Raw genomic sequence first — 26525 nt, forward strand, 5'->3', positions numbered from 1 at the left:
TGGTGGCCACAAGCTAAATGAAGCAATAAGGAAAGTACCTTTTATATTTCTCTCTTACTTTTCCATCCTCTTCTCCTATTACTTTTGATTAACAAAATTATTAATTTACAACCAGTCTCATAATTTTCACTCTTACAAAAGAAAAGAATTTGAAGAAGAAAAAATAGCCTAGAAGGGAAAATGGTGAACCTTACCCAAGTAAGACACACTGAAAACTAAATGAGAACATACACAATTCAGTAACCTCATGCAACAACTTTTTTTCCTTTTTTTAATTTAGAATATTTTTTCATGGTTACCTAATTCATGATCCCCACCCTTCCCCCACTCTTTCCGTCCCCCTCTCCCATAGCCGACAAGCATTCCCACTGGGTTATACATGTATCATTGTTCAAAACCTATCTTCATGTTATTCATATCTGCATTAGAGTGATCCTTTAACATCAAAACATCAATCATATCCTTCTCACTCTACATGATCAATCACATTTTTTTCTAATACATTTCTGTTTCTACAGCTCTTTCTTTGGATGTAGACAGCATTCTTTCTCCTAAGTCATGCAACAAATATTAAAGCAAAATAAAAAGAAAAAAATAGAAGAAAATATAATCAATCTGATCTCAAAAGCACTTGACCTGAAAAATAGATTAAGTAGAAATAATTTAAGAATTATCAGGCTCCATGAATACCAGGATTTTTTAAGGCAGGACACTATGAATACCACCCAGATCTGTTAGAACTAGAAGGTAGCCTAAAAGTAGAATGAACTGATCACCTCTTGAAAGAAACCCCAAAAGGAAAGCCTCAAGAATATCATAGCCAAATTCAGAACTCTTATAATTAAAGAAAAAAATGCTACTCTACATACAGCAATAAGCAATTCAAATACTGAGGAACTTCTGTTAGAATTACACAACACTTAGCAGCTTCTATAAAAAATGAGCCAGGATCTTTGACTATAGTATTCCAAAGGCAAAAGATAGAGGCTTATAACTGAAAAGCTAAATATAATCCTATAGGCAAAACAATGATTCTAATGGAATAGAGCAGTGATGGTGAATCTTTTGGAACTTTTTAGGGACCCTGTACCATGTCCCCCCACCCCAGACTGCTTGCCTCTGCTCTACCCCTTGACTGTGTGCAATGTCCCACCCACTCCTGTGTTCTGGGGTGGGGCCAGGCTCCCAACTGACCAAACCAGGGGCCTGCAAGTATCCACAGATAGGTCTCTACTTGCCATCTTTGAAACATTGAAATGCAAATGAAAGTTATGAAAAACGTATATAGGTCATTTCATTTGAGCAATTAGAAATATCTATATGATGATGCACTGCTAACATTCTAATAAAGTGAGAGTAAACAGATTTCTCTTTGCAATTATTAACTTCTTCAAAGACTAATAAAGGAGGTAAATAAGAAAAACAACATCTGAGATTAGGGGAATAAACTTTTCTAGGGCATTTTAAGGGAGGAAGAAGAAGTATAAAAGGGGTACAGTGAGAGAGCTTGCTGTCTTGGGAAACATGAGTGCAAATATGGAGAAAAGAGCAAGAAGAGCTGCATCAGGCAAAAGAAGGAAAGAAGAATTGAACACATAAATGTATATTCCCAAAGAGTTTAATGTAGCAGAACAGCAAACTAACTAGGAAACAAGTGGAAATACAGGAGAGAAAAAGAAGAGGAAGGGTATAGATCCTAAAGTGGAGCCTTAAAGGAAAAAGGAAGAACAGCAGAGAGAATGAAAATCCAAGAGGAATACCCATCAGTTGAATAAATTATGTAGTATATGAAGAAAACGGAATATGTTCTATTAGAAGAAATGACAAAAATTTTGGTAGAGAATTTTGGTTAGTATGAACTGATTCAGAGTGAAGTAAGAAAGAACAGAAAATTTTATGCAAGAAAAACAACTTTGAAAAAAATTTCAAACATCAGTCAGTGCAAGCACCATCCATTTCTCCAGAGAGTTTAGGTTACAACAGGTCACCTACCTCCTGACAGAGAGGTCGCGGACTCAGTGCAGAAAGAGGCAAACATTGTGGAACATGGCCCCTGGGCAGATTCATTTTGACTGGCTATGCTTGTTTGTTACAAAAGTTGATTTTCTTTCAGCTTTTTAATTACGGGGAAGAGAGACATGGCAATACAGATGAAAGAGAGTACCAGTTAAACTTTCTTAAATGCAAAACATGTAAAAAACAGAAGTTTAGAAGAAAGTAAGCATTAGCAGAACAATTTTGATGAGATGTGGAATGTTATATATTATGTATACAAAAATGTATATGTATTCATACAAATTTAGCAGTGTTAGATAGAAATTGATGGTTTTAAATATGATCCCCTTTTTTGTATACAATATATATATTGCAGTGTTCCCTTTTTTGGTATATTAAGTTTCAAATAAAAATTAAATTGAAACTTTGTTAACTCATAATGTTAGTAGCAGGTCAATTTAAGCCAGAGAACTACCATGGTCATATGCATTGTCTCTGGGCACATAGGCCAGCCCATCTAGCAGTTCACTCAAATGAATGTTAGATTATCTAGTCCTAGAGAAATTTGCATTCTAATGTGGCACACAAACTATAAGTAAATAAACATATGCAGGATTTATTCAAATTAGATGAAAAGCAGTCTTAGATAGAAAGCTGAGATTCACAGAAGCCAGAGATTCTGGGAGGAGTATGAGGAGGAAGGAGAAGAGAGGAGAGCATGCTTGGCCTGGGGGAACAGCCAGAGAAAGTGGAGTATCACATATAAAAGGATCTGCAGGTAGGCCAGTGTGGTTGGATTGTGGATCACATAGAAGGTAGTGATGTAGAAAACTGGAAAGAGAACAAGGGCCCAGATTATAAGATTTTTAAATGACCTTCTGAGGAGTTTATATTCAGTTCTGGAGGTAACGGAGCCACTGGAGGGTGGGTGAGGGACTAACAGCCCTGCCTATGCTTCAGGAAATCACTTTGTGAGCTGTGCAGAGGATAGATAGTGTAACAGGGAGAGGCTTGAGTTGAGAAGTCCAAGGTTAAAGTTATGTGAATGGAGAGAAGATGATATATATGAGAGGTATGGAGCTAGAAACAAGATTTGACAACTGACTGGATATGTAGAGTCAGTAAGGTAGAATAGTAGATGATAACTAAGGTTGTAAACCTAGTGACTGTAAAGATGAAGGTGTCCCCAACAGTGGTAGGGAAATTTGGAAGTTTGCAGGGAAAGATAAGTTCTCTTTTAGACAGGTTGAATTTGAGATGCCTATGGGTCATCAACTTCAGAATTCCAATAGGCAACTGAGGATATAGGATTAGAGTCTCTCTCCTGAGAGAGACTGAGGCTAGATAATGAGGATCCAACACTTTGGCTGCCTAAAGGTAATAATTGAACCTTTGAAAGATGATGAGAGAGAAGGGAGAGAGAACCCAGGACACAACCTAAGGGAACACCTCCCATTTGTGGGTTCTGATATGAATAAAGATCCAAGAAAGGAGAGTGAAGAAAAAAAAAAGTAGTCAAACAGGTAGGAAAGACCAGTGTTACAAAAACTCAGAGAGGAGAAAATTTTCAGAAGAAAGTAGTCAGTGGCTTCAAATCCCTTGCTCAAAAATCTTGAGTGATTTTTCATTGTCTTCAGGATAAGACATGAACTCTTCAGCCAACCTCTCTACTCTCTGAGTCCCACTTAACTTGCCACTCTATCCATATTATAGTCTCTTTCTTCCTACAGTCTGAATTCTAGCCAAACTGCCTACTTAGCCTTTTCCTGATTACAACTTAGCATCTTTTATCTCCATGTCATGCCTGAGAAACACCCTCCTCTTACGTGTATCTTTTAGAATCCTTAACATCTTTGAAGGATCAACCCAGGCCTTTCCTGAATTTTTGGTGCTCTTGAAATTACCTTATCACTGCACATCTCACACCTCTATTCCCCCCAGTAATATTTGGCAGATTTTTTTAAGGCTGGTAGGTCTTGTTCCTAAATACAGACCACACCAACCAAAATCAGTTCTCTCTGGAATTGAGTCAAATATACACACATAGAAAATAATACCAAACTACTCAGTGTGGGGTTATAGGTATACTAAATAAACCAATTATAGGCTCTGCCCAGGCTTTATATAAGCAGATTGAGAGGATGGAAAGAAATGATCTATTCATTCAGATTAATATGGCATATAGTAGGCAATTTTGTCTTATTAAATAGGAGAGGAGAGGATTGTGATAAATCTAGGAAGACAAATCATTTGCAATTGATCTCCACTGTACAAGAGCAAGCTGGAGCATGTGCTGAGAGGCATAATCATGTTTGAGCTCTTATATAGCCAACCAGCTTTAGGAATAGAAGGCCACATAGAAATATAATGTATAAATTTTCTAGTATTCTTTTGTCTGCAGCATTAACTGGAGTTTGGTAGTTTACTAAAACAAAATTCACCATATCACTGGGGCAACAGCTAGGAGGCACCATCGAGCACAGAGTGGCAGATGTACAGTGAGGAAGACTCAAGTTCAAATCAAGCCTTAAATACTTACTACCTGTGCAACTCTGGGAATGTCACTTCACTTCAGTTCACCTCCGCTTTCTCATCTGTGAAATGGACATAATAATAGCATTCACCTCCCTGGGTTGGTGTAAAGATCAAATGAGTTAATAATTGTAAAGCACTTAGCATAATGCAGCACATAGTAATTACTCTGTAAATAAAGTTAGCTATTATTATTACCTCCTACAGGAAATCTTTCCCAACCCTTCTTAATTCTGGTGCCTTCCTTATCTTAATTCCTAGTTATCATATATATGACATATATAAAGTAGATAGCTATAGAGGGGGGTATCATTTGTACATATTTGTTTGCTTGTCTCCCCCCATTAGACTGAGTTCTGAGCCAGGACTATGCTGCTTCTTTTTGTATCCCTCATGCTTACACAGTGCATGGAATATAATAGGCACTTAATAAATACTTATTTACTGACAAACTGATAGTTAGCCTTCACATATATACTGATTTGTGGTAAATACACATATTTCATACACATACACAAATAACCGTCATGCTCTCAAAATGCCAAGACATAAAGTGAAAAGTAGGAAGTCCTAATACCAGCTTTGAGAGTAGATTTGGCAGTTAATTCTGCATAGCATTCATGACATCAGCTATCTTTGAATCATAATCAATAGATGGAAAAAGAACAGATTTCCATGAAGACTTATTTTTTCTATATTTTCATCCTTGAGAGCAGCATTTCCTTTATCTGACATATTACTATCTTGTTATAACTCAATATATCTCAGAACAGAATTTAATATAACATAGATCATATTTTAGATATGATGCAGAGGACTTGTCTACTAAAGTAATAAAAGATTTGGGGTACAAGATAGCTTCATTTATAAGGTTCTTCCTGATAGAATGTAAGTATAACAGTTATGCAATATGTTCTCTAAGCATGCATAAAAAATTTTATAGTCTGTATTTTAAGATCCTTCATGAATTAAACTTATGTTTTTAGTAGCTATTGATTACTCAGCATTTATTTTAGATTTTTTTTCCTACTCTCACAAAGGCACTTTTATTTTTCTTGTCTTTGCCAGTCTTCTCCAAGTTACCTGAAAGAGATCCTTGAGCAGCTTCTTGAAGCCATAGCCATAGCTACAAACCCATCAGGACGTCTCATAAGTGAGCTTTTTCAGAAACTTCCTTCAAAAGTGGTGAGTTGAACTTAGAGGCATTTAATTTTTTGTGTTGATGTTTTATATTTACAAGAATCCCCAGCTTTTTTTATTTTTATTTTTTATTTTTTTTTTGTGATTTGAAATTTTTATTTAATTAATTAATTGGGAATGTTTTTCTATGGTTACATGATTCATGTTCTTTCCCTCCCCTCCTTCCACCCCCTCCCATAGCCAACACATAATTCCACTAGGTTTTACATGTGTCATTTGCTCAAGACCTATTTCCATATTATTAATATTTGCATTAGGGTGATCATTTAGAGTCTATATCACCAATCATATCCTCATGGACCTATGAGATCAAGCAGTTGTTTTTCTTCTGCGTTTTTACTCCCACAGTTCTTTCTCTGGATGTGGATAGTGTTCTTTCTCATAAGTCCCCCAGAATTGTCCTGGATCATTGCAATGCTGCTAGTAGAGAAGTCCATTGCATTCAATTGTGCCATAGTGTATGTGTCTCTGTATGAGGTTCTTCTGGTTCTGCTCCTTTCACTCTGTATCAATTCCTGGAGGTCATTCCAGTTCACATGGAATTCCTCAAGTTTATTATTCCTTTGAGCACAATAGAATTCCATCACCAGCATATACCACAATTTGTTCAGCCTTTCCCCCAATCAAAGGGCATTCCCTCATTTTCCAATTTTTTGCCACCATAAAGAACATGGCTATAAATATTTCTGTTCGAGTCTTTTTCCTTATTATCTCTTTGGGGTATAAACCCAGCAGTGGTATGGCCCAGCCTTTTTTTTTTTTTTTTTTTAAATTTTAAACCCTTGACTTCTGTGTATTGACTTATAGGTGGAAGATTGGTAAGGGTAGGCAATGGGGGTCAAGTGACTTGCCCAGGGTCACACAGCTGGGAAGTGGCTGAGGCCGGATTTGAACCTAGGACCTCCTGTCTCTAGGCCTGGCTCTCAATCCACTGAGCTACCCAGCTGCCCCTCCCCCCCCCCCCAGCCTTTTTTTAAAGAAAGAAAAGAAAGCCTTTCTCAAGCCTTGAGGACTGGGTGAGAGAGAGAAGCTGGTTCATCATGCTTATTTTTTTCTCATTACCAAGTAAGTATGGAGTAGAAAGAAGTAACATCAAAAAAGATTTTTGTAGGTAAGGTTTTAAAATGAGGAGATAGGCTCAGCCTGGTAAAAGAGGCTGTATCTCTAGTTAGTGACACCTTTGAGTCTGGAATATCAGTGTGCAAACTAGCTCAGGGCTCTTTCCAATCCATCCTGGCATCCATTCGAAAGCTGAAGAGCTTTTCTGCAGGTATAATGGCAGCTCCAAGATGGAGAGAGATGACTTTCAGAGTTTGTCTCTAGGGTTCATGGATTTGGATTCTCTTTTATACCCTAGCTTCTCTAGCTACTCGTTTTGCTTTTTGGTCTGGATCTGTGATTTTATCAGTGTCATAAATTTCTGACTTGAAAACTCCCTTCTCTGCTTCATTTCTGCAACTTTTCTGAACCTTAGTCTTAGAGTTGCCTTGGGCACTGAGAAATCATTGATTTGCCCACAGTCACAGCTAGTATGTGTCAGAGGCAAAATATGAACCCAAGTTTTTCCAATTCTAAGGTTGACCTCTTTTATATACATTAAACATACCTCTTTTTCTGTTATTATTAGAATGGTAATGACTACATAAGCTGTAACTGGGTTCCACTCTTCATCAAAACACTCAATTTAGCACAAAACTTAACAGAAGGCCCTTTCTTACCTTTCCTAAAACCTTAAGAATTCAAATGGGAAAGGGAGAAGCAGGGGAATTATACTCACAATACAGTAGTAAAAGAATTTGCAACCAGCCTTTCTAGAATTCTAGGCATGAATAATTTGTACTTTTATGTTTTAAGTTCTCTGATCCTGTGAATTTGGGATCTCATGATGATCACCAAATTGCACATAAATACAAATTGTACAGTGTTCTTTGATAGACATTTTATATAGTATATCAAAATCCAAATACTTTATAGCTCTAGATAGAACACTGTTCTGGGTGTACCTTCTGGGTCTTTTACTCATCAATATTTTATGGAAGCAAATGCTCATTTGGTCTTATAGGAATGATAGTTTCTTTAACTGGCAGCCTGAAGCTTAATGAAATTGTGTGTTTTGTTTTCCAGCAATATCCTGACTATTATGCAATAATTAAGGAGCCCATTGATCTTAAGACAATTGCTCAGAGAATACAGGTATGAAGAGGTCTATATACAATAGTGTATAGTATAATTCTGAGTACATCTGCTGGTATATTTGTGGGGAGGTTGAGGGAAGGTCTTGGACTACAGCATCACTCTTTAAAAATATATTTAGAAGTAAATGTTTCAGTAGAGTATGACTTATGTAATGTAAACACATAAGGACAGTGTTAGTGATTACAGCTTTTGAGGAGGTAGTATGTACTTTCTGCTTCTCCAGAAAATAGAACTTTTTCATTGGCAGAATAAATGTCTGCTCTTTGAACAAAAATAAAACATATCACAGTCATTTTTTACTTAGAAAATTCATTTCTAAGTATTTGGCTAATTGTATTAAAATAAATGAGGAATTATTTTGAGAGTACAAAAATGTTCACAGTATTTTGAAGTACTGGCCTATTTACTGTGTCATCAACAGCCAATGTCTGATCTTGAGAAGAATGCAGTCTCCCTATCCATAATCGTCCTGTATTTCTAATATATTCCTAGGAGTAGGATGTTTTTCATGATGCTATAAAATTGGCTCATACCTTAAAGCAAAGAATTTGATTGCTTACAAGTTATTTCCATACCTTTTTCTCTTTGTGTCCTATATCTGTCATCAAATCCTGGTGTTTCACACCTCCAAATATGTCTTAGCTTTACTAATACCATCTTAATCCAGGCTCTCATCACCTTACTCTCTAACTCCAGATTCTTTACAGTCCATCCTTCATGCTACTGGGCTAATCTTTCTAAAACACGTCTTCCACCATGTGTCTCTACTTCTCCAGAAGCTATAATGACTTCCTGGGTTGATGAAAAGGATGGTAGACTTGAAGTTAGAAAACACATGGTCTGGTCTTAGTGTTGCCATTTAGAAGCTTCTGGTCTTAGGGGATCACTGAATCTTTTCTGAGCTTCAATTTCATCCTCTGTAAATTGAAGAGGAAAAAATATTTGTAATACTACAAAAAAGTAAAGAGAACTAAGTGAGATGAGTATGTAAAGCATTTTATAATCATAAAGAGCTTTACAGATGTAAGCTTTTAGTAGAATTTCTTTGGGGACCCCAGTATTTCGTTTTGTTTTGTTTTTTAAACATAGAATACAAAGTTTATAGATTTTTTTCCAAAATCTAAACTTTTTTTAATTGCTTTTGCCATTCAATTCTAAAATAGCTTTTGTTACCCATCCCTCACTCCTTATATTGGTCAAAGAAACTATATCAACTGCTGATTCTCTTATCTCACTCTTATAGAGTTTACCATTTCCTTGGTTGCGTTAAATCTAAATCCCAAGCTCCTTCTCTTGTCTTTTTTAGAGATATAAAACAATAGCTTTGGCTGGAATAGCTTGTTAAGGACTGGACTGAAGGTTGAAGTCTGAGGATTCTCCCAAGGGAGCCTTAATAAATTATTGTACATCTCTCAAAAAAAATTGTTTACCTAATCCACAGTTGCCCTACTCAGGTACTTCATCATAACATGAAAATGATGCTGAATTCCCAAAGGCTTTGTCAGTGAAGCAAAACTCTTGGTAAGATAACCTTCACCATGCTGGAAAATTTTCATATGCACATGGTGATAGAGTAGGTATCTCTTGTCCAAGATTTAGCCAGCTAAGTTTGGCATGGTCAGCACAAGAAGTTTGAGACCCAAGTGGTCTATACTTTTTGACCATAACTATTCATGAATCCCATTGACTAAGATGTAGAGGGACTATGAGAACCATGTCAGTCATCTTGGCTTTTCTTTTAGCCATGGTTTAGCCCCAACTTACTGCCTCTTTAACACTTCTTTCTTCTTAGTGTTAGCCCACAGTCTCAATCTCCTCTTGTCTCCAAAAAATGATCTTTCTGTTCCTGCCTTTGCTTATGAACATCCTCTCTCTTTCCTGATTTCTGCCTTTTTTTTTTTTTTTTTTACAAAACAGCCAATCTGCACATTGCTTCATGTTATCTAAAAATTGAATCATGTTTTGCTTTCAGTGGTCAAAAACTTGTTAAATTGCCCATGACAGGAAAGTTAAAAAAAAAATCAATGATTGCATATATTAATTATTTGAATGTTTTTTTCTTAAAAGGTTTCAGCCTTCACTGAAGTTTAAAAATATATAAATAATTTAATTGATTTTTTAATTCTTAACTTTCTGAAATAGTTATTGCCTGTTTTGTTATATCTTATAGAATGGGAGTTATAAAAGTATCCATGCAATGGCAAAGGATATAGATCTTCTAGCTAAAAATGCCAAAACCTACAATGAACCTGGGTCTCAAGTATTTAAGGTTAGTGTCTAATCATCAGGTCATTGGGATAGGGGAGAGGGGATCTTTTTTTGCCTCTTTCTGACTTTGATGTTATTAAGTAAGCTGTAAGTTTGTTAAAAGAGTTTATACAATATAGTGTTTTTTTTTTTAACCCTTGTACTTCGATGTATTGTCTCATAGGTGGAAGATTGGTAAGGGTGGGCAATGGGGGTCAAGTGACTTGCCCAGGGTCACACAGCTGGGAAGTGGCTGAGGCCAGGTTTGAACCTAGGACCTCCTGTCTCTAGGCCTGACTCTCACTCCACTGAGCTACCCAGCTGCCCTACAATATAGTTTTTAATGTGAATTGTCTATCTCAGTGGTTCCCAAACTTTTTTGGCCTACTGCCCCCTTTCCAGAAAAAATACTACTTAGCGCCCCCTGTCACATACTGTCACCGCCCCCTTACAGTTATTCAACGCCCCCAAATGCACCTGTGGCCATCACTGCCCCCCAGGATCATTGCAGCACCCACCAGGAGGGGTTGGTGGTGCCCACTTTGGGAATCACTGGTCTATCTCCTTGGTTTGAAGTTAATAAATATAGCAAAGTATAGTGGAAAAATCAGTGAATTTAGGATCAAGAGAGATACAGGTACATGCCTTGACTATATCATGGTGGTAAGGTAATTATGGGCAAGTCTTTGAGCCTTTTGGAAATTTGCTCCAAATTAATGATGTTTCATTTGGAATTGGCAAAAGTACATATCAACAAAGCACAACAAGGAGACTTAGAGAAACTTCTGGTAAAGCCTCCAGTTTATAAAGTGTTGATCCTGATACCTGCAGTTCTCGCTGGAAGGCAGATAACATGAATTTTTGAAAGACCTTAAAAAAAATTCCTAGTTGAACCATGTCAGAACCATGAGATTCTTTTTTTTTTAGTCCTATGGTGTCTTTAGTAAGGCATTTTTATAATCTTATTCTTATAATTATTGGCTTGCTACTGTAGCTAATAGAAAATTAATATTCTTATTTTACTTTAATGTTCTTCTTTTGAAAAAAAAACATTTTATTGATGCCATTTTCTTTATTTTCATAATAATTTCCCACCTCCTTCTCTCCTTCCAAACTAAGCCTTCCCTTGTGACAAAGAAAAGCAAAAACATCTGATTTAGATTCCATATCTGACAATGTGGACCTGGAATCAGGAAGACCTGAGTTCAGATCCAGCCTTAGACACTGTGTGACTGAGTAAGTCACTTAACCTCTGCCTAAGTTTCCTCATCTGTAAAATGGGGATAAAAACAATACCTACCATCCAGGGTCATTGGGAGGATAAACTGAGATAATATTTGTAAAGTGTCAAGCCTTAAAGTCATCTACCTATTATACAGCATAACGTCTTAGTAGTCCTCTAGACCTCTGCAGTGAATGAGAAGGTTAGGAACGAATATTTCGTTCCTAAAATGAATTGTTAGTTTGGATTTAAGATATTGAAGCTAATATTTTACAACTGATCTGAGCATCTGTATTTACCCAGGAAACTTTTCTCCTAACACATAACCTTTCCATTTTTAGTCTAAGATAAACAAGTATTAGTCACTCTGTTATCTTCTTTTCTTTCCATTTGCCATTAATACTTTACTTTCTTTTTACTTGAGTATGCCATACTTTTTGTGGCAGTTCCAGGCAAGTTTATATAGTTTGACTGAATCAAGTGACAGCTTTGTGAAGGTTTGGAGGGAATCAGATAGCCTTGTAAGAACAGTGAGGAGCCATAATTTGAGTATGGTTTAGAAAGCTACTTCATGTAGCATGTTTGCAGAAGGAAAACTTGATAAATGAAACTTTATACCTTTTAAAAATTGAATTTACTTATTAAATCAGATAATTTGTATTTTAACAGGATGCAAATTCAATTAAAAAAATATTTCATTTGAAAAAGGCAGAAATTGAACATGTTGAAATGGCCAAGTCAAGCCTTCGAATAAGGTAGGTAAAAACTTTTTCTCAGATCATGGGGTCTGAGCGTGTCTTAGGTTTTTATAATCTGGTATATTTCCCTTTCAGGAAGATTCATATAGTTTGGTTGGTTTTTTTTAAACCATTATTGACATTTTGTTTCATAATTATAAAATTAATCAAGGGATTTGGATGGAGTTCCACCTAGTTTACCCACAGTCCTTTCCTCCACAGAGACATTATAATTTGAATGAGAGTTATACCCCTGACACTCAGTATCCTTCCAGTGACACCTACTATTGTTCTATATATCCATCACCATCTCTTTACAGTCTCTTGAGGGGAAAAACTACTAGTAGAAAGATTTCCAAATGACATTATTAACTCATTCTTGTTAAATCAAGTGTAGGTAGGTACTATGGAAAGGTGAAAATAATTAGTTCTGACTCAGCTCTTAACTACTTTGGTAAACTGAATAGATCAGTCTGTTTCTTATTTTACAAAATAAGAAAGTTGAAAAAGATTGTCTCTAGGGTCCTTGACAGTCCTAAATTCTAGGTTTCTCATTTGCCTACCATGACTTGTCACTGTCTTCTGACTTCTTGTTTGCTGAGTGTCATGATTTCTCTATTGCATCAGTTGGGACTTGGGCCTCTCAGTTGTCTCATTTCTGAACAGGACTCCATCCAATTTGGCTGCAGCCAAGCTGACAGGTTCTTCACAGGGTAAGGGCAGCCTTAGTGAAGAGAGAAATTCTACCAGCAAATATTATCGGTAAGAGAAATAATTGAGCATTGCACATTGGTTGCAAAATCTCAATAGCTTTGCCTGATACTATTTTGAAGTAGAATCATTGTTGCTATTAGAACTTTTTGAATACATGTGAAAGTTCTTCTGAAAGTAATAACACTAAATAGAAATAACATTGACAACAAAGAATGCATGCTGTGTAATTGTGACCAACCTTGGCCTTATTAAGCATCAAGAAATTACACCTCCCTCCTTTCATTGTAGAAGTGGTCGCCTAGGTGTATGGAATGTTGCATAAATTGTTAAGCATCGTCAGTATGTTAATTTGTTTCATTATATAGTTTTTGTTTTTCATTTTTAAATCTTAGTTACAAAGGGTAGGAGTGGAGTAGAAATATATTCAGAAAAGAATGATATTGAAAAGCAATTTGTTGTTCAGTTGTTTTCAGTTAGGTCCATTTGGACTTCATGACTCCATTTGGGGTTTCTTGACAAAGATACTGGAATGGTTTGCCATTTCTTTTTTAAGTTTATTTTATAGAAGGAAACTGAGGCAAGAAGGATTAAATGACTTGCCCAGAGTCACATAGTTAGTAAATGTCTGAGGCCAGATTTGAACTATATCTCCCTGACTCCAGGGCCAGTATTCTACCCATGGTGCCAAATAGCTACCCCCATATAAAAGCAAAGGTACCAACAAAAATAGCTTTTAAAAAGCAGATAGCATTATATATAAGTATTTAAAAAAATTACTAATCCTTCTATGGTTTGAAATACGGCTTTCCCAGAGAACATTGAAGTACTATGATTAGAAGACTCTAAATCTGGACTTTTTGTTTAGGACTATTACAATAAAGGTCTTAAGGCTTCTAGTTACTCTCCTTCATTGATGTTGTTCAGACGTTGCAGTCGTGCCAACTCTTCAAGACCCCATTGGGGTTTTCCTGGCAAAACTACTGGAGTCATTTGCCATTTTCTTCTCCAACTCATTTTATAGATGAGAAGAGACTAAAGCAAGTAGGGTTAAGTGACTTGCCCAGAGTCACACAGCTAGTGAGTGTCTGAAGCTAGATTTGAATTTGGGAAGATGGGTCTCCTTGACTCCATAACCTCCGCTCTATCACTGCATCACCTAACTGCCCCTCATTGATATTACAAAGCCAAAATCTGTTGATTTTTCCTTAGCCTCAATTTACTGCTTTGTACTACAGGTATCTCTGAAAAAAAAATTATGTACTTTATAAGTTTATTTCTTGAGGTCCTTATCCTGTAGATAAAAATATTTTTGTGATATGATTTCAATTAGAAGAATTGCTATTTCTGAAAATGATTAAGTATAAGCTTTTTTAGAGCATATTGCTTATAGACTTAATAAGATGAACAGAAGATATTTATTTCAAGTCCTTTGCTTCCTGATCCATCACTAATTGAATTTTTCTTAATCAACAAATATTAAGCACAAATACTATGTTCCTATAGGGATAGAGGTACCCCCCTAAAAAATTCCCACTCACAATGCACTCATTCCCTAAACTACTAAAGTAAGAGGAAATTTTTAAAAATCAAGGACTGAAATGATCAGATTTGTGCATGTAAGAAAACCTATGGGGAGGGTGGGACAAGTACTTATAGAAATATATACAATATAAATATAAACATTTACAAAGTAATTCAATATAAATTAGTTTGAAAGAGAAGATATTTACATTTGGGAAGACCAGCAAATTCTTCATGTATACTAAATATGAGCTTTTTAAAGCATACTTTTTGCATATCTAGTAGTGTAAACAGGGAGTATCTTTTACGAAGAACTTAAAGCTTTTTGCATTAAGATCCAAACTTGAGCTGTGTCTTAAAGGAAGAGAAAAATCGCATATTGTTTCTTGATATATTCTCTGGATCAATAGGATTCAGTATTTTAAAATATATACTTCCTTTTGATTATATTTTCAAGTAGTAATGATTTTGCCCCATTTCAGGTGCCCCCCACCTCCCACGCCCACTTTAAGTCTAGACCTATTATTTCATGAGAGTGGGAAATTCCCTCTACCAGTGCAGAACTGTAACTGTTCTATACCTATATTCTTAAAGAGTTACCTTAAGCACTGAGATATTAAGTGTCTTGTCCAGAGTCACTTAGATGTCAGTGAAAGACCTTAAACTCAAACCTTCTGGCATAGCCATTTTATCATGACACCTCTCAGAAATGTTTATCTCATATTTTGAATTAGGAAAAAAAGAGTCAACACCTAAAGATTAACAGAAAGAAAAAAAACAAAAAGAAAAAACATCAGAAAAAAAGAACTTCTAAGCAGAAGCTATCAAGAGTAGTTATTAATGCCAGCCAGTAATCAACATAGATGTTGCAGAATATAATCTCCCAAAATATAATGGTTTGCATTTATTTAAAGGAGGAAAAATATAAAATAATATGCACATTTGAATGAATAAGAGACTGGAAGGATGGCATGTTATTTTCCTCAGTGAGGAATGAATGACTATATATACTTATAGCCAAGTCCTTTTTGTTCTGAAACTTGGATGAGTTGCCTTCCTGTTTTAGAAAGGAGTCAGGTGGCAAGTTTGCAAGTTTTCCCAGACCCTCTATTTTCTATATTGTAATGATTTCCATTACCAATACCTAATAAGAATAAAGTCTTACTAAAAACTGTCCACCCTCTCAGCTTTGATTACAGTTCTTATATTTTGTTTATTGTTCAGTCATTTTTTTTAGTCATTTCCAACTCTTCATGACCCCATTTAGAGTCTTCTTGTCAAAGATATTGAAGTTGTTTGCCATTTCCTTCTCCAGCTCATTTTGTAGAAGAGGAAACTGAGGCAAACAGGGTTAAGTGATTTGCCAAAGATCACACAATTAATGTCTGAGGCCAAATTTGAACTCAGGAATATTCATCTTTCTGATTGTAGGCCTGTCACTCTATCCTAGCTGCCCAGCAGTTCCTATCTAGTGCATGTTAAAAAAAATACAAAGATAAGCTCAGGTTGCCATTAGGAAGAGATTTTTCCATATATGTATATGTGTATGTATGTATATGTACATATATTTTCTTTAGTAACTCTTTTAAGAGAAAGTAACTAAATTACTCTTAACTTTTTCTTGTCTTCGTTTTTTATTTGCAGTAATAAAAGAGCAGTTCAAGGGGGTCGTTTGTCAGCAATAACTATGGCACTCCAGTATGGCTCAGAAAGTGATGAGGATGCTGCTTTAGCTGGTAGGAACCAAGTCTTGAACAATTCTCACTTTTCTTTAGGAAATCTGTCTAGTCTATTTTATGTGCTTAGTAGTGTTTCTTTGTGTGCCTATGATTCTGTTAAGCATTTCTGTAGTTTAGAAATCGATTATTTAACTAAACTTTTTAATAACTACTGTAATTGGTGAAGATAGCAAAAGTTGATGTGTTTTATTTTGGTTTGAAACTTAGCTGAATAAAGACATAAAAAATTTCATTGATGTGGATCCTAACTTAGTAAACATAGAAACTAATTGGATAAATCTCAGAGGCCATCAGACTATGTTAGAATCTCCAGGAATTAATTTATATTTTCAGTATTTCTCTTCATTGCTGAGTTGTAGTATAGCTTAGTTACAAATCTTAAAAGTTGCCTAGAATCACCATACCTAAATTCTTTCAAAAAAATCAGTTAATTAATTGATCAAACTCTTTTATCCTTTGGGTGATCCACAACCTCTTTGGAGACTATAACATTCCATTACCTGGGACAATTTTATGTCACTGGAAGAATATTGCTATTAAGAAGTTTGGCTTTTCATTCAGGAAGACCCTTGGGCTCAATTGAAAGAACTGTGCCATGCAATCTAGCCCTCCTCTTAATTCTCTTCTTCCTCTTCTATTTCAGACAGCTCTTTGATAGCCAAGGTATCTGTACTAATGGATGAGAGGCAGTCACAGATTTTCTCTCCAGTTCAAACAGTAGACATTCTTTATTCATTTTGCTTTTCTGGTATGAATTTTTCATCCAGATTCATGAGTTATTAATTTGATTTAGGAGACTCTTAATATTATTACTCTTGATGCTTCCAGAATAAGATCATCCACAAACAGGACTATTTAGAGGTTTTTTTGCATCTCTAGATAAATCCTCTTTCATTTGGCCTCTATGCTAAATGTCCTCCATGATGGTGGCAAACTCTTAGTGGGTATACTCTCCCTGCTTTATGCCTTTGTACAGTGTTCAGCATATAGTAGGCACTTAAGAAATGTTAGTTGACTTAATGATTGACAAAATGTTTCAATTAGTGCTCCCCTTTTGGAGAACTACATACCATAAGCCATTTATACTTATTACCATCCAGATAATTGGATTATTTGAGAGCAGATTAAAGGAACTAGAAAATACTCTACCAGTATCTTCATGCATTGCTATTGATATTATCATTTGTGGAACTTAAGGACATCTCCTGGCGGGAACAAGATCTTTTGTTTCTACCCTAGCAGCTGTTTAAAAAAAAAAAAACTTAGGCCAAAAAAATTTTGCTCAGGAAGGCTATGTATAAATCAACAAGTTCAGAGAAGGGAGACAGGTCCACTATAGAATTATGCTCTGTGTTAGTTTGAGAAGCTGTGCAATTCATTGTAAATATCATTTGAGGAGCAGCAGCAAGGTAGGGATAAATGACTTGGACAGCCTTATAACTTCTGAGTTAGGCCTTTAAAATAGTGTCTAGTAGTTTTACTGGAATTTCAATTTTATACATTGTTATACTATATTCAAAACCATATATTCTTTCTCTCACACCCGTTGCATGGATATTAAGAATTTATTGTTGGGGACAGCTAGGTGGCTCAGTGGATTGAGAGTCAGGCCCAAAGACAGGAGGTCCTAGGTTCAAATTTGGCCTCCAACACATCCTAACTGTGTGACCCTGGGCAAGTCACTTAACCCCTATTGCCTAGCCCTTACCGCCCTTCTGCCTTGGGCAGAAAGTAAGGATTTAAAAAAAAGAAGAATTTATTGTTACCCTTTTTCCTTGTATAATTAAAGGTTATCAAGTTTCTCTTACTTTATTCTCTTATTTACATAACATATCCAATTATAATACATGCATGGATATGTATATCTGGAGAGGGAATCACATAAGACTATGCCATAAATAATAACAATTGTGCTTTTGGCTTACATGAGTGACATACACTAATGCTAATTAGCCCTCATCTTAAGAGAATTTCTAGTATGCTTACATTATGTCTTCAGCAGTATGCTTACTTTTAAGATAAAAGTTCTTGTTACTTCTGCTAGGTTGCCTTCTCCATCTCCTGTTGTTCCAGTATATTTGTACACGTTTCTTAATCTTGGCTTTTGCTCGTTAATCCCTTGTAAACCCAAAGCCAAAGAAATGATAGCCATTGGTAAACATTGAGAACCTTCTGTAAAAGTATATAGTAAAGGGGCATCTAGCTGGCTCAGTGGATTGAGAACCAGGCCCAGAGATGGGAGGTCCTGGTTTTAAATCTGGCCTCTGGCACTTCCTAGATATATGACCCTGAGCAAGTCACTTAACTGTCATTACCTAGCCCTTACATCTCTTCCGCCTTGGAACATTACACAGTACTGATTCTAAGATGGAAGGTAAGAGTTTAAAAAAAAGTTTATAGTAAACCATCCAATACAACCCATATTCATATGATATATCCATATGTGAGATCATGCTGCATAAGAATCAGTCAGTAAACATTTATTAAGGGCCTGCTGTGTGCCAGACATACCACATTCTGTGCTAAGCCTTAGTGATACAAAAAGAGGCAAAAGAGAATCTTTGTCCTCAAGGAATTCACAATATAAAATATGAAAATTTGTACTTAGCATCTAGCCCTGCAGTTGTGGCTTTCAAAACTAACTTTTCTAGATAAAGTCATTCCAGAAGATGAAAAACTAACCAAAATTTTTAGCAAAGATAATCTCATATTTATCCATAACACTTGGTATTTTACATGGAAATTGTTTGTTTAAAATAAGTTAAACTCACACCTCAAACGTTTACTAACTGCATTACTCTCTCACATAGCCCAAGTTGCTTAACCTTTCTTAAAGGCTGTGGTTTCTTCATAAATAAAGTCATTTGCAGTTTTTCAAAGGACTGATGCTCTGGAATAGTTTACCAGTCAGATTTATGGCAAGGTTAGAATTTATGGCCAAACCAGAGGTGGAGAATATTACAAGATGTAAAATGGATAATTTTGATTAGATACTATCAAATATATAGAGAAATGAGTCACATTTAAGAATATGTCATTCCCCAATTGATAAATGGTCACTGGATATGAGCAGGCTGTTTTAAGGGGAAAAAAATCAAAATATAGTCACATGACAAAATGCTCTAACTCGTTGTTGGTTAGAGAAATGCAAATTAAAACAACTCTGGGGGACCACTTTATACTTATCAACTTAGTTAATATGACTGAAAAAGAAAAGGATAAATGTTAGGGTGAATGTGGGGAAATCGGGACACTAATGCATTATTGGTAGAGTTGTGAACTAATCCAACCATAATAACAGTTTTGAACTTTGCCCAAAGGGCTATCAAACAGTATATAGCTTTTGGTCCAGCAATACCACTACTAGGTCTGTATCCCACAGAGATCCCCCCAAAAAAGAAAAAAAGAACCTATTATACAAAAACGGTTATGATTGCTGTTTTTATGGTGGCAAAGAATTGGAAATAAGGATAGCCATTAATTGGAGAATGACTGAACAAGCTGTATTGTGGTTGTAATTTAATACTATCATGTTATAAGAAAGGAAGAGCAGAATGAGTTCAGAAAAACCTGGAAATACATGAAATGATGCAAAATGAAATGAGCAGAACCAACAAAAGAGCAATTACATCATGGGCTCAAATGCGATAATACATGGAAGGTTCTTTGCAAATCTTAAAGCACTATATAAATACTACCTTTCAAACTCTACACATTACTCTCCTTCATGTACAACATGGTCCAATCAAACTCTTCTTACTGTTTCTTACACAAGACATTCCCCATTTTGTTTCTGGGCCTTTGCATTTGCCTTTGCATGCCTGGAATGCCCTCCATCTTTACCCCCATCTCAGAATCTCTCTTCTTTTCTCCAGTTGTTATTGCCTTCTACCTCCTGACCCCATTTAATCTTGTAACTATTTTGTATCTACCTATATATGTAGATACTTATTCCTTCACCAGATTAAAAGTGAGGGTAGAGACTGTTTCTCTTCTCTCTTAGAAACTTTCAGGTTTGGCACGGTGCTTGGCTTTCATTAATTGGCTGTACTTTATATTATACTACAGTATGCTGCCTCTCAAGTAAGGTAGTGCCAGTTTGTGTAAAACTTTGAATGCCAAATATAAAAATCTGTATTTGATCCTAGAAATAATAGAGAATCATTGGAGTTTACTAAGTAGGTAATATGGTGACCTGTACTTTAAGAAAAGTATTGTGGCAGCTATGTAAAAGATAGAATACAGTGGGCAGAAACTGGAGGAGAGGAGATTGATTGGAGGCTATTTTGGGGAGTCTAGGTGAGAGATGATGTGCTCTCATTTTTATCTTCACATCTCTCCCATCCTAGTTCATCTGTGTTAGTGGAGAAGAAGGAGAAATGTATTGAAGAGAAAACTGAGATAATTTGGTCAGTAAACCAATAATAAACCAATAGTTCATGCATTAAATCAAATGTAGTTTATTCATAAAAGACAACCTATCTGTCCCATCCCTCGCTCAGCTGCATCATGGAACAATTCTAACAAACTTGGTTATTTGGTCTCCTGGCCTATTGATTAGAAGCAATATATCAGAAGGGGAAGACTCATCAGGCATGTTGACACCAATAAAAAGTGACATCAAGGAGACAAATTGAAAAGCAAATATAAACTCAAAGTATAGCAGTCCAAGGACATCAAACATATGGACAGACTGACTAGGATATAGTTCAATCAGATATTTATATTGTTCATAACCTTGCACATTGGACAGTATAAGTGACTTTGTTGCAAGGTTACCCATGCTGTTAAGCATTCCTGTTGCTATCAATAATCACAGTTAGAAGCTAGATTTTGAAATTAATTACTCTTTAAGAATGTATATACTTTAGTTATGTAGGTTAACAAAGTAGTTTTAAGGGATTTTTTTTTATTTCATTTTCCAAAAAAAAGACCTCACAAACACACACCCCTTTTTGTCTTTCTAGCTGCTCGTTATGAAGAGGGGGAGTCAGAAGCAGAAAGTATTACTTCATTTATGGATGTTTCAAATCCTCTTTATCAACTTTATGATACCGTTAGGAGCTGTCGGAATAACCAGGGACAGTTAATAGCAGAACCATTTTTCCATTTACCTTCGAAGAAAAAATACCCAGATTATTATCAGCAAATCAAAATGCCCATTTCCCTGCAGCAGATAAGGTAAGAGAACAGTCTTTTATCTGTGCATTTCTCATTGATTTCTAAGTGAGTGCATTTGGTTGCAGTTGAACCTTTGTATGTGCATTCTTTCTTGAAAGGAATTATAAAAAGTAAATATGTTGAGATTAAGGGTACTTGAAAGTTTTTCATGGTTTATGTGAAATCTCTTTCCTCTTTTTTTCCATATGAGAAATGCAGTCTGTTAAATGACAGGTGGAGTTCTCAACACTGTTTATCAATTCATTGTAGAGCAGGTAAAGATTACTTCTGACTAATTGGTCAGGCAACTGTGAAAAATAAATAATTAAACTGTAACTGTCATTTGTCTTGTAACTTGCCACACTGTGAAATCTCTCTTTCTTGTGTAATATTTTATTATGACCATTTATCTGTATCTAGACATTAGACTACATATGTATAAACCATTTTCAGAAGTTAACTCAGTTATTCCCACTTACCAAAGTCATATTACTTAAAACCAAACTTGAGAAATAGTTTCTATTTAATTTCCATTTCTCATTTAGGTTTAAGTTACAAACCTATTGCATATTTGGCAAATCAGAATTCTTAAGAAATATATGTAAATGTGCATCAGCTATGGGGGTGGGGGGCTAGGGGGTAGAGAGTAGGAACATGAATCATGTAACCATGGAAAAATTTTTTTCTAAAAAAAAGAAATATATGTAAAAACATTCAAAGGAATAGAAAGGAATTGGCATTCAAGTAGAATTTCACCCCCATCAAAATCTAATTTGGACTTTATCATTTGGGGAAATCAGGTCTTATAGTGTTCATCAGGGTTAAAAAGAGTAGCTTTTCTAAAACAAACGAAATAGGCTGGAACTTTACGTGAACCCAATAGGACAAATTTCCAGCCTACAGGAATTGAAATGTAGCAATTCTTCAAATAGTCGCATTTTGGGAATCAGAATTATTATAACATTATTTTTCAAGATTTTTTCTTTATAACTTGTCTTTTCCTCAGCAGTTCCATATTTCGTGTTTTCTTTGAAAGCTAGGCCTTTTGAGATGGTATGCAAAAATAGTATATAATCATGTACTTGTACCCTCTTAAAATGAAAATGGAACAGCTAGGTGGCACAGTGGATAGAGCACCAGTCCTGGAAATGGGTGGACCTGGGTTCAAGTCTAGCCTTAGGCACTTACTAGCTTTGTGTCCCTGGATGAGTCATTTAACCCCATTTGCCTAGCCATTACCCATTTCTCTCTTTTTTTTATTTAAAGTTTTTTCCATGGTTACATGATTCATGTTCTTTCCCTCCCCCTCCCAGAGCCAACAAGCAGTTCCACTGGGTAATACATGTTTTATCACTCAATACCTATTTCCATATTATTCATTTTTATAATAGGGTAATCTTTTAAAAACCAAACCCCACATGCTATACCCATATAAACAAATGATAAGTCAAATATTTCCTTCTGTGTTTCTACTCTCATAGTTCTTTCTCTCAATGTGGATAGCATTCTTTCTCATAAGTCCCTCAGAATTATCCTGGATCATTGCATTACTATTATTAGCAAAATCGATTACATATGATCATCCCACAATGTTTCAGTTTCTGTGTACAATGTTCTCCTGGTTCTGCTCATTTCGCTTTGCATCAGGAGATCTTTCCAGCTCATATGGAAATCAAGCAGTTTCGTGTTCCTTATTGCACAATAGTATTCCATCACCATCTGTTATGTAGAGATGGAAAGCATCATATGCCACGATTTGTTCAGCCATTCCCCAATCAAGGGACACCCCCTCATTTTCCAATTTTTTGCCACCCAGGGCACAGTTATGTATATTTTCATATAAACGTTTTTTGTTATCTCTTTGAGGTACAAATGTACTAGTGCTATTGCTGGATCAAAGGGTATGCATTCTTTTAAAGCCCTTTGGGCATTATTCCAAATTGCCATCCAGAATGTTTGGATCAATTCACAATTCTACCAGCCGTGTATTAGTGTCCCAATTTTGCCACATCCCCTCCAACATTTATTATTTTCCTTTACTTTCATGTTGACCAATCTGCTAGATGTGAGGTGGTACCTCAGAGTTGTTTTGATATGCATTTCTCTAATCAGGAGGTATTTAGAACACTTTTTCATGTGATTATTGATAGTTTTAATTTCTTCATCTGAAAACTACCTATCCATATCCTTTGACCATTTGTCAATTGGGGAATCACTTGATTTCTTGTACATTTGACTTAATAGTTCCTTATATATTTGGGAAATTGGACCTTTGTCGGAGAATTTTATTATAAAAAATTTTTCCCAGTTTGTTGATTCCCTTCTAATTTTGGTTGCATTGGTTTTGTTTGTACAAAACCTTTTTAATTTAATGTAGTAAAAATTATTCATTTTATATTTTATAATGTTCTCTATCTCTTGCTTGGTCTTAAATTCCTCCCTTTCATGGCAATTTGGAACTATGCCCAAAGAGCACTAAAAGAATGCCTACCCTTTGATCCAGCCATATCATTGCTGGGTTTGTAACCCAAAGAGATCATAGGGAAAAAGACTCGTACAAAAATATTTATAGCCTCACTCTTTGTGGTGCCCTTTGATTGGGGAATGGCTGAACAAATTGTGGTATATGCTGGTGATGGAATACTACTGTGCTCAAAGGAATAATAAACTGGAGGAATTCCATGTGAACTGGAATGACCTCTAGGTATTGATGCAGAGTGAAAGGAGCAGAGCCAGAAGAACATGGTACACAGAGACTGACACACTGTGGTAAAATTGAAAGTAATGGATTTCTATACTAGCAGCAATGCAATGATCCAGGACAGTTCTGAGGGACTTATGGAAAAGAACGCTAACCACATTCAAAGGAAGAACTGCAGGAGTGGAATCACAGAAGAAAAACAACTGCTTGAACACACGGGTTGATGCAGACATGATTTGGGATGTAGACTCTAAACAACCACCCCAGTGCAACTATCAGTAATATGGAAATAAGTCTTGATCAATGACACATGTAAAAACCAGTGGAAATGTGCATCGGCTACGGGGGGAGGGAAGGAGTTGAGGAGGAGGGAGAGTAAGAACATGAATCATGGAACCATGGAAAATTTTTCTAAAAAATAAAAATTCAAAAAATAAATAAATAAAATTAATGCCTTCCTTTCCCATAGATCTGACATGTATACTATTCTGTGCTCACTTTATTTATGATTTCACTCTTTATATTTAAACCATTTACTTATTTTGAATTTATCTTGGTATAGGTATAAGATATTAATCTAAACCTAATTTTTCCCATACTGTTTTCCAATTTTCCCAGCAGTTTTTGTCAAATAGTGAATTCTTATTCCAAAAGCTAGGACCCATCTGTCTTAAAAGCTGTTACTGAGAGAGAAAGTAAGGGTTTAAAAAAATAAAATGAAATGAAAATACAGGCTACCTACCCTTCATAAGGGAAGTGCCCTAGAAGCCATTCTGATTTTTCCTGGAAAAGATGGTGGCCAGTAGACCCTGAGAGAAATAATCTTTTAATTGTCTCTTTTTTTGACATTCACAAGAAGGACCAATCTTCTTTAGCCCTTTTAATTCAAATACCTAGTTTAGCTTAAAATAGCACAAGTTTAATATTCAACCATACTTATTTGCCATTGCCTCACCTAGAAAAATCTTTGGAGATTTAATAATAATTGCTTTAAATTTGTAAAGTTCTTTTCACAACAACTCTGAGATAGGTACCACAGGTTTTATTATCCCCATTTTACAAATGATCAATCAGTTGATAGAGTATTAAGCTTGTGTTATGTGTTATACCATATGCTTGGCCCTGGACAAACAAATGCAAGGAATAAAACAATCCACAGGCACAGGGAGCTTATTAAATTCTAATGCATAGAGAATATAAATGTTAAGAAATACAAAGCATTTGAGTAAAAGTTTGGGAGGGAGGCCACTAGCAGTTGTGGGGATTGCTCTCTTAGGATTATAGCCCCAGAACTGGAAGTGACCTCAGAAGGTTTGCTCTGACCCTTTCTACAAAGGGGGAAACTGAGGCCCCCACTGAGAGTGGGGTCAAAGAGGTAGTAAAAAGGGGTTAAATATCTTGAGCCCAAGGATACATAGTAAGTGTCAGAAACAAGATGTGAACTCAGGTCCTCTGACTCTACAGTCAATGGTTTTTGTATTGTACTATACTACTTCTGAGTCACAAACCGAGGCTGAGATTATTTCCTTTTTTGTATCTGTATCCTCAGTGCCTAGCACAGAATCTAGTTAAATGACTTGCCTATAATCAGAGGATCTTAATTTAAAACTAAAAGAGGCCTTAATGGTCATTGAGTCCAACTCCCTCATTTATAGATGAGGAAACTGAAGTCTAGAAAACCTAAGGGATTTGCCAGTCATACAAGTACTAGTATTTATACTAGTAAGTAGCAGAAGCTGAAATTGAACATGTGTTCTTGATCTTAAATAAAGGGTTCTGTCCACTACACTTACACAGATGTATGCTATGTCAGAAAATTTTCTACTTCTTGGTATAGATTTTTGCTGCAATTGTTTAGTAGGCATACTTAAGGACTTTTATTTTATTTTAAAGGTTCCAAGTACATATATCGATTATATACAGCTTCTCTGCTGCATCTCTAAAGTTTCCATGTGTCAAGTTGAGGTTAGGGTGGTCAGAAAAGAATGAGAGGAGAAGCTCAGTGACTAACAGAATCTCAGAATAACACAAGATTTTTAGGATTCAGTTCAACCTCTCATCCAGTGCAAGTTTTAGGATCCAGTTCAACCTCCCATCCAGTGCAAGAATGCCTTGTACATATTAGTGGTATTGTGTCACGTTTAGCAGTGATACACAGTGTTCCAGCATACAGGCTAGGATTGGCCAAACCATGTACTACATCATTAGGGTTAGAGGAGATGGTTGTTTAGTTTGAGACATTCTTCTCTGATAATGTTCCCATTTTGCCTTTACCCATAATTTATATTAATTTAGTATATACCTAATATAAATAGATGGGGAGCAAGTAGGTGAAGCAGTAGACAGAACATTGGGCCTGGAGTCAAGAAGACTTATCTTCCTGAGTTCAAATCTGACTTCAGACAATAGTTGTGTGATCCTGGGCAAGTTATTTAACCCTGCTTGATTCAATTTTCTCATCTCTAAAATAAGCTGAAGAAATTGCAAACCACCATCTTTGCTAAGAAAACCCCAAGGAGTCAGACATGACTTAAAAAGGACAAAACAATAAATTGTTGAGA

At 35.8% G+C, this 26525-nt stretch overlaps 1 protein-coding gene across 1 annotated transcript in view; it reads left to right on the forward strand.

Moving 5' to 3' along the window:
* The window catches only part of PBRM1 (polybromo 1), a 118567-nt gene that overhangs the window by 11704 nt on the left and 80338 nt on the right, over positions 1-26525 (forward strand). Inside the window, exons 6-12 of the mRNA XM_044676605.1 lie at positions 5596-5712; positions 7852-7920; positions 10094-10192; positions 12062-12147; positions 12796-12891; positions 16009-16100; positions 21071-21284. Coding sequence (XP_044532540.1) covers positions 5596-5712; positions 7852-7920; positions 10094-10192; positions 12062-12147; positions 12796-12891; positions 16009-16100; positions 21071-21284 — 773 coding nt within the window. The remainder of the gene's footprint in view (positions 1-5595; positions 5713-7851; positions 7921-10093; positions 10193-12061; positions 12148-12795; positions 12892-16008; positions 16101-21070; positions 21285-26525) is intronic.

The sequence above is a fragment of the Gracilinanus agilis genome, chromosome 1 (genome assembly GCF_016433145.1).
Source record: "Gracilinanus agilis isolate LMUSP501 chromosome 1, AgileGrace, whole genome shotgun sequence".
Classification (NCBI taxonomy): Eukaryota; Metazoa; Chordata; class Mammalia; order Didelphimorphia; family Didelphidae; genus Gracilinanus; species Gracilinanus agilis.